We start from the raw sequence: 9,538 nt of genomic DNA, 5'->3' as shown, positions 1-9,538 counted from the left end.
CTAGGAGTGGGATTGCCCACACAACCCTAGTCCTGCCCCCTTAAGCCCACCCCTTTGATCAGTGGGCAGCAGTTCCCTCCCACCTTGAGAACCACTGAGGAAAAGGCAGCAATAAGAAAGTGAGTTCACAAATCCCCAAATACTGTGCTGAGGGCTGTGATGGAGACCATCAGGCTGCTGTGGCAGTAAAATAGATTGGGAGGACACTCTGGGTCATCAGCGCAACCCTCTCGGAGCAGGTGGCAGGTAGTCTAAATATCCTGGAGGATGAGGTGTAGCTGGGGTTCTGGGGATGGGAGCAGCATGGGGGGAGGCCCTGAAGTGGGAGATGGCTTAGTGAACTTAAAAGAAGTGGAAAAAGGAGCGCCTGGGTGGCTCAGATGGTTGAGCGTCTGCCTTTGGCTCAGGTCGTGATCCCAGGGTCCTGGGATCGAGCCCCACATTGGGCTCCTGGCTCAGCGCGGAGCCTGCTTCTCCCTCTGCCACTCCCCCTGCTTGTGCTCTCCCTCTCTCTGTATCTTTGTGTCTCAAATGAATAAATAAAATCTTTAAAAAAAAAGTGGAAGGAAGAATGTGGGGCTGAAATAAGGTGGAGAGATAGGCAGGGGCCAGATCCTCTAAAGCCTTCAGGTTTGTGGTGAAGAACTTCGGTTTTATTCTAAATGCTTCCCATTGGAAGCCACCAAAGAGTTTCAAGAAGGGAATTGACATGATGATAATAATGAGAATTAACGCTACTGGGCACTTGCTCTGGGCCAGCAAGGTTTTAAGCTCTTTATATAAATTAACTCAAGATATCCTTAGACCTATGAGGTGAGTACTGTTAATACTCCCATCTTATAGAGGAGGAAACTGAGGCACGGAGAGCTTAAGTAACTTAACCAAAGTCACACAAGTCTGTTTTAATACCTTAGCAGTCCCCCGACTGTGAAGCGGCAGGAGTTGTATTTGCTGAAAAACTGACAGGAAGGAGTTAGAGTGAGGTGTTGTGTTTGCTGACCGAGTCTTCAGCAAGCATTTCTCTGGCCCAGAAAGTTGCCCACAGCTGTTCGATCCTATTACGGGAATATACGTCCCATAATGGATTAACTGTTAAGGCGTGCAAACGGTGAGGTTCACAAATTTGTTAGGCAGTACTTTATTTTATTTTTTTTTTAAAGATTTTTATTTATTTATTTGAGAGAGAGAGAGCACATGAGAGGGGGGAGGGTCAGAGGGAGAAGCAGACTCCCTGCCGAGCAGGGAGCCCGATGCGGGACTCGATCCCGGGACTCCAGGATCATGACCTGAGCCGAAGGCAGTGGCTTAACCAACTGAGCCACCCAGGCTGTTAGGCAGTACTTTTAACAACAAAAGCAACTAATCCCTAGAAAAATTGGCCTGTTCTGGTTGGGAAAACGCAAAGTATCTCAACGTCGCCTTAAAAAACCCAGAGGCACGGAGAAAACTGGATTCAGTCACCAGAAAAACCGCTCAAGAAGTGGCCAACCACTCGGAACCCTTACTCTGCCTGCCATGACAGCGGAGAAGTTTCTGGCAGCAGGGACACCCCGGGCTCGGGGTGGGAACAGGTGCGCCAGGCAGGGGGCGTGGCTTTCGGGGGACGAGGCGTGGCGCGGTGGGATTGCGGGGGGCGGGCCCACCTGGGGGCGGGGCCATAGGGGCGTGGCGAAATGAGGAAGGACAGGACTGAGGCGGGGCGCGCGCGTCAGGAAGATGGCGTTGCGTCTGCTGTGGAGAGCGCTCCGTGGAACGGCGGCGGCGGTGCTGCCGAGGCTGTGAGTGCAGGTCCCTAAGTCCCCCGCCACCCGGCCCGGCCTCCCCAGTCCCTGCCGGGAACCACCCCCACGCCGGCCGGGAGCACCGCGCGCCTCCCGTGCGCCGGCTCGACCTCTGCCAAGGTCGCCGACGCCCCGCGACGGTCGCCTCTCCTGCGCGTGCCTCCCTGTGGGAGGGTCCTTGCTTGGGCCCGGGAAATGGGTACAAACATTCGGATTAGCAGCCCCAGAGCACACAACGAGTCTCTCCCACAAGTGGAAGCCGCGAACGTACGGCTGTTTTATAAAAGGGTCCTGGAGTCAGCCTGTGAGCGGCGGCTCGCCTGCTGAGTGAGAATACCCTCCACCCGTTGGTTCTGCACAGCGGCTCCCGGACTGGTCTCAGGACCCCTTTACCCGCCGAAAAATTATTGAGGACCCCTTAGAGTTTTTCTTGTATGTTTTAATCTTTACGGTGTGAGGAATTAAAACAGGATTTTTTAAAAAGATTTTATTTATTTATTTATTTGAGAGAGAATGAGAAACAGCAGGAGAGGGGAGAGGGTTAGGGGGAGAAGCAGGCTTCCCGCCGAGCAGGGAGCCCCACGCGGGGCTTGATCCGGGGACTCCGGGATCATGACCTGAGCCGAAGGCAGTCTCCTAACCAACTGAGCCACCGGGGCGCCCTTAAAACAGAATTTTTAAAAAATACTCATTTAGAAATGACAAACCCGTAACATTTTAACACATGTAGTGAAAGAGGGGCGTGGTTTTAAATTTTTGAAAATCTCTTTGGTTTAATAAAGGACAGTTGGAGTCTCATCAGCTGTTTTGGAGGAAGTTTACAGAGCGATTCTGGGCTCCGGCAGACGCTAGTTGGAAAAGGGAAGACCTCTCAGACCATCTCGAAAGGTCTCAGGAACTCGCAGATGCCCTCGGACCACACTTTGAGAACCGCTGGTCTAGCAGTTGCCTGTTGGCCAACCACATGCACACACCTTATCTCATTTGATTCCCTGACCACCGTGTGAAGAAGTCAGAAGACTTCTTTATAAAGATGAGGAAACAGGCTTAGGGAGGCTAAGTGACGCAAAGCAGAGAATGGCAGAGTTTGGTTCCGAAATCAAGCCTATGGCTACTGGTCCAGAACTCCTTACATTTGCTTGCACCGTGCTTCCTGCCTCACCAGTGTGTCCTGCACTGGGCCTACCCAGTCTTGTACATCCTACCTTCCCCTTTTCTAGACCTGAGCCTGGTACATGGCCCTGGGCTCAGGGGATCACCCCTGGAACCAGAGATGCTGCTGAGGCAGTATACGCAGACCCTTCCAGAAGGTCCCTTTTCTTGCAGGCCAGTGTCTGGGGCCTGTTTAATAATGGGTCCAGGGACCACATACAGTCACCTACTTCTAAGGCGCTTGGGACTTATCTCACAGTGCTCTTTGCCATCCTTATTAACACACTGGTTATTTCTGCACACACTTAACAGGTCCCACTAAGGCCATGGCAGCGGAGATCGGAGCAGTAAAGGTGCCAAGTATCAACTTGCCAAATGGCAACTGCTTACAGATGCCTTAATTTCTACCCCAGTTGGGTTGCACTTAAGCTTCAGGCCAGTGGGCCTGCTTCTGGTGGCTTTATCCTTCTGTTTTTAGAGTATTAGCACCATTGCTGGTAGGCAGGGACCATTCCTGACTTGTCTACCGAGTCTCCAATATTTCCCCTGTTGTAGTGCTCTCCCTGATGCTTCCCCTTCCATCCTGTCTCTGGCCCTTCCACTTTCTGTAGCCACTGCTCAATTTATGTAAATAGCTGGCTCTCAAGTTGGGGGAGCATAACTCCCCACTCCTAGGAGTGCGACTGGTAGGAGTGTCTTTTAAGCCCTCTCCACTGACAGAGCAAAGAAGAATATGTGTGAATAGTGACCCATGCATATATTATAAATACATATATTATTTAGGTAAGCTCTGGGCCCAACGTGGGGCTTGAACTCATGGCCCTGAGATCAAGAGTCACATGCTCTATAGACTGAGCCAGTCAGGTGCCCCTAAATATTTCTATATATAACCACTGTGTCTATATTAGGCTAAACATGAGTTCAAATTACCTCCAATTCTAATCCATTACCACATGGATCATTCTAGCCTCCTCCACTTTGCTTACTAATAAAGTTTTACTACTACAGTTAGAAACCTGGCCTTCCCCCGCACCACCACCAAAAAAAGAAAAGAAACCTGACTCCCACCATCCACCATCCAATTTCAGCATACACATATAGCAGTATTTGAATTGTTAGACCATACTCCATGGGAAAAAACTATCGAAGTACAGTACTTATGTGCAGTTCCTTTTCCTTTAATAGGCTCTATTCATTTCCTTAGTTACTTAGGTCGGTGCTTTTTCCTCCCATCCCCTTCAGTGAGGTTGTTTCATAAATCTGTGATACAAGTAGATTCCCTTGTCACAGTCTGCATTCTTTCCTGGGATTCCCCTACCTCCCAGGTGAATTTTTTAAATTGCATATATTAAGGTTCACTCTTTTGCTATAAAATTCTATGGATTTTGACAAATGCATAATATCATGTATCTACCATAACAGTATTATACAGAATTATTTTATTTCCCTAAAAATCCCCTGTGCTTCATCTCTTCAACCATCCTGCGTTCTCCCAAACTCCTGGCAAGCACTGATCATGTTTCTGTCTCTAAAGTTTTGCCTTTTCCAGAATGCCGTATAATTGGAGTCATATATAGTCATATAGTCCTTTAGACAGTCTTCCTTCACTTAGCAATGTGCATTAAGGTTCCTCTGTGTTTTTTTCATGGCTTCTTAACTCATTTTCTTTTGTTGCTGAATATTCCATTTTAGAGATGTTTCATAGTTAATCTGTTTATCTGTTCACCTACTGAAGGACATTTTAGTTGCTTCTATTAAGGTTTAATAAAGCTGCTCTAAACATTCTTGTGCAGGTTTTCTGTGTGCATAAGTTTTCAGATTAATTGGGTAAATACCTAGGAGTATGATTGTGTGGTAAAAGTATAAATTGGGTTTTGTAAAAAAACTACCAAACTATGTTCCAAAGCGCTATGCCATTTTGCATTCCCATCATCAATGAAAATTCCTGTTGCTGTCACATCCTTGCCAGCATTTAGTATTATCAGTAAAAAAAATTTGTTTAGTCATTCTAATAGGTGTGTAGTGGGATCTGTTGTTTTAATGTTAATTTGTTTTAACTTGAAATTCCCTGGTGTCAACTGATGTTGAGTATCTTTGGTGAGCTATTTAGATCTTCTGCCTATTTCTTGGATTGTTTTCTTTTTTTTAAAGATTTTATTTATTTATTTGACAGAGACACAGCGAGAGAGGGAACACAAGCAAGGGGGGTGGGAGAGGGAGAAGCAGGATTCCCGCCGAGCTGGGAGCCCAATGCAGGGCTCAATCCCAGGACCCTGGGATCATGACCCGAGCCGAAGGCAGACGCTTAACGACTGAGCCAGGCGCCCCTTGGATTGTTTTCTTATTGTTGAGTTTTAAGTATTTTTTGCATATTTTAGATATAAGTCTTTTATAAGATACATGTTTCGCAAATATTTTCTCCCAGTCTGTGACTAGTCTTCAGTCTCTTAACAGTATCTTTTACAGAGCAGAAGTTTTTTATGTTAATGAAGTCACGCTTATTGATTTTTTTCTTTCATGGACCATGCTTTTACCATTTTTTATTTGTTTTTTAAGATTTTACTTTGAGAGAGGGTAGGGGGAGAGGGAGAGGATCCTCAAGCAGGCTCCCCGCTGAGCACAGAGCCTGAAGCCAGGCTGGATCTCAGGACCCTGAGATCAGTACCTGAGCTGAAACCAAGAGTCGGACGCTTAACCGGCTGAGCCACCCTGGCGCTCCTGCTTTTGCTGATATATTTAAGAATTCATTGCCAAATCTGAAGTCACATAGATTTTCTCCTGTATTTCCTTCTAAAAGTTCTATAGTGTTATGTTTTCTACTTAGGTCTATGATCCATTGTAAGTTGTTTTTGTTTTTTGTCATGAATGGATATTGGATTTTGTCAAGTTCTTTTTCTGCATCAATTGATATGATCATATGATTTTCCTTGTTTAGCCTGTTGATGTGGCCGATTACATTCACTGATTTTTGAATGTCAAACGAGCCTCGTATACCTGGAATAAATCCTACTTGGTCGTGGTATATAATTCTTTTTATACATTGTTGGATTTGATTTGCTCAAATTTTCTTGAGGGTTTTCCATTTATGTTCATGAGAGATATTGGTCTGTAGTTTTCCTTTTATGTGGTGTGTTTACTGAGTATTGGTTTCTGTATGTCTCATGTCTTTTTTGTTCCTCTATTCCTTCCTTACTGCTTTCTTATGCATTAAGTGAATAAATTTCTTTAATGATTTCTAACTATTTTTTTACTTTTTAAATTGTATTTTTAAAGAGCTTTTTTAGTGGTTACCCTAGGGCTTATCATATACCTTTTTTAAATAGAATTGTGGTAAAATAAAATATATGTAACATAAACTTTGTTATTTTAACCATTCTAAGTGTACAATTTAGTGGCATTATCACATTCCCACTGTCGTGCAACCATTGCCACTATCTGTTTCCAAATTTTGTTCATCACTCCAAACAGAAACTCTGTACCCATTGAGCAATAACTCCTTCCCCTGCACCTGGTAATCTCTAATCTACTTTCTGTCTCTCTGAATTTGCTTATTCTAGATATTTCATGTAAGTGAAATCATATAATTTTTCTTCTTTTGTTTCTGGCTTATTTCACTTTGCATAATGTTTTCAAGAATCATTCATATTGTAGCATGTATCAGAATTTCATTCCTTTTTATGGTTCGATAACATTCCATTGTATTATTACCATATACATCTTAACTTATCAGAATCTACTTTTGATTTATACTAACTTATTCCAGAAGATAGAGAAATGTTCCTTTTGTATAGTTCTATTTCCTTACCTTTTCTTCTTCTTCTTTTTTAAGATTTATTTATTTATTTGAGAGAGTGCGAGCAAGCGCATGCAGGGAAGGAGCAGAGGGAGAGGGAGAGAATCTCAAGCTGACTCCTGGCTGAATGGTATTATACTTAAACATATTATATTTATATGTTACAAACCCAGTATATACATTGTTGTAGTTTTACTTATATAATTTTATGTCTTTTATTTTTATTTATTTGTTTATTTTTGAAGTAGGCCCCACACCTAGTGTGGGGCTTGAACTCACGACCCTGAGACTGAGTGGTATGTTCTACCGACTGAGCCAGCCAGGTGCCCCAGTTTTATGTCTTTTAAAGACACTTAGAGAAGGAGATGCAAGTACATACACACTTTATAGTATTTGTTATGGTTACCTTCTTATTTACTATTTCTGGTTCTCTTCATTTGTTCTTGTTGATTTGAGTCACCATCTGGTGCCCTTTTTTTTTTTAGCTTAGTACATCTTTGCTCTCACTCATCTGCTTTGTGTTGTTATTGGTAAATATATTACATTTCTATGTTACAGACCTAACAACACAATTATATAATGTTCTTTTATATAGTTTCTTCTTAAATTAGATAAGAGAAGAAAGGAGCAAGAGTATGCATTTATACTTACTTACTTAACTGTGTGTGTGTGTTTGTATGTGTGTGAATTTGAATTACTGTCTGGGATCACTTACTTTCAGCCTGAAGAACTTCCTTTAGGATTTCTTGTAAGGTGGGTCTACTAGCAATACCACTACACATGTATGTGGCCTTTTAGAATCCCAGGAATATGTCACTCTTTCAAAACTGCCTTTGGACATTTCATTTTCCATCTTTTCCTTTAAAAAAAAATGTATAAGTTTCAGGTGTACAGCTTTATAACTCGACATCTGCATACACTACATACAAAGCGATCACCACCACAAGTCTAGTTACCATCCATCACCATACAGTTGCCCTCTTCACCCATTTTGCCAATCCCCCCACCCCCTTAACCCATAACCACTAGTCTGTTCTCTGTATGAGATTATTTTTGTTTGTTCATTTCTTTTGCTTTTTAGATTCCACATATGAGTAAGATCTTATGGTATTTGTCTTTATCCATCTGACTTATTTTGCTTGACATAATACCCTTAAGATCTATCCATGTTGTAGATGGCAAGATTTCATTTTCTTCTTTGGCTGAGTATGGCTTCATTGTATAAATATGACACATCTTTTATCCATCTATTGCTGGACATTTTATTTCTATATCTTGGCTATTGTAAACTATGCTGCAGTGAACATAACAATAAACAGGGATGTATATATCTTTTTAACTAAAGTTTTCCTATTTGGATAAATACCCAGAAGTAGAATAGCTGGGTCATATGGTAGTTCTATTCTTAATTTTTTGAGGAACCTCCATACTGTTTTCCAGTGGCTGCACCTGTTTACAATCCCACCAACAGTGTGAGAGTTCCCTTTTCTCTACATCCTCTCCAACACTTGTTATTTTTTGTCTTTGATAATAGCCATTTTTACAGGTATTAGGTGAGATCTCATTTTGGTTTTGAGTTGCACTTCCCTAGTAATTAGTGATGTTGAGCATCTTTTCATGTGCCTATTGGCCATCTGGATATATTCTTTGGAAAATGGCTATTCAGATCCTCTCCCCGTTTCCTTTTTTTTTTTTTTTTTTTAAGATTTTATTTATTTATTTGAGAGAGAGAGCATGAGAGGGGAGAGGGTCAGAGGGAGAAGCAGGCTCCCCACTGAGCCAAAAGCCTGATGTGGGACTTGATCCCAGGACTCCAGGATCATGACCTGAGCTGAAGGCAGTTGCTTAACCAACTGAGCCCCCCAGGCGCCCTCTCTCCCCATTTCTTAATCAGGTTGTTTTGTTGTTGTTGTTGTTGAGTTGGATTAATTCCTTTTATATATTTTGGATATTTACCCCTTATTGGATATATGGTTTGCAGATATTTTTTTTCCCATTCAGTAGGTTGCCTTTTCATTTTCCTGATGGTTTCTTTTGCTGTGCTGAAGCTTTTTACTTAGATGTAAGTCCCATTTATTTATTTTTGCTTTTGTTTTTCTTGCCGTTGAAGTCCGATCCACAAAGACGTTGCTAAGACTGATGTCAAAGACTTTACCACCTATGTTTTCTCCTAAGAATTTTATGGTTTCCGGTCTTATATTCAAATTTTTAATCCATTTGAGTTAATTTTTGTGTATGGAGTAACATAGTGGTCTAGTTTTTTTCTTCTGCACGTGGCTACCCAGTTTCTCCAACACTATTTGTTGAAGAGACTGTTCCTTCTCCATTGTATATTCTTGGCTCCACCTTTTCCTTTTAAGCTTTTGGTTAGCCTATTGTTTGCCCTGTTATCTGCCATTTCAGGTAGCAGTGATATTAAATAATTGCTTCTGATTTGACAAACACCCTCAGGGAAAATGCTATGCCCACTGTTTAGGCTCTGAGCTGGGTGAGCCTTACATGTGGGGTTTTCCAGGGAACTACCAGATAGGTCAAATAGTGTCAGTTCTCTGTACATGGTGCTTTGAAAGAGCTCCAACCCTGCCTTGCCTCCTCCAGTGGCTGCCAGGCAGCTGGTTTTAGACCATGATGGTGGCTATTGGTTTTCAGGGCTACCTCTGAACTGGGAAGAGGGAGCGGGTAAGTTAAAAAACCCCACATAGTTTGTGTTCTTACTGAGATTCATCCATGTTTTTTGAAGTAATGCTCCCAGATTGCTGCAAGCCTTTGGTTAATTTCTAGAGTTCTAAAAAAGTTGATTTTGACAATTTTT

The 9,538-nt window shown here is 42.6% G+C and overlaps 1 protein-coding gene across 3 annotated transcripts in view; it reads left to right on the top strand.

Moving 5' to 3' along the window:
- Positions 1 to 1,704: 1,704 nt before the first annotated feature.
- The window catches only part of CLYBL (citramalyl-CoA lyase), a 246,200-nt gene continuing 238,366 nt past the window's right edge, over positions 1,705 to 9,538 (top strand). For 2 of the 3 annotated variants that reach the window (XM_044913523.1, XM_044913524.1), the window contains exon 1: positions 1,716 to 1,778. In XM_044913523.1, coding sequence (XP_044769458.1) covers positions 1,717 to 1,778 — 62 coding nt within the window. In that variant the 5' untranslated portion in view covers position 1,716. Of the gene's footprint in view, positions 1,779 to 9,538 lie in introns of all 3 variants that reach the window. The other variant, XM_021696042.1, reaches the window with a different exon arrangement.

Source organism: Neomonachus schauinslandi, chromosome 3 (genome assembly GCF_002201575.2).
Source record: "Neomonachus schauinslandi chromosome 3, ASM220157v2, whole genome shotgun sequence".
NCBI classification, from domain to species: domain Eukaryota; kingdom Metazoa; phylum Chordata; class Mammalia; order Carnivora; family Phocidae; genus Neomonachus; species Neomonachus schauinslandi.
This window is presented reverse-complemented; position numbering and strand designations above follow the sequence as displayed.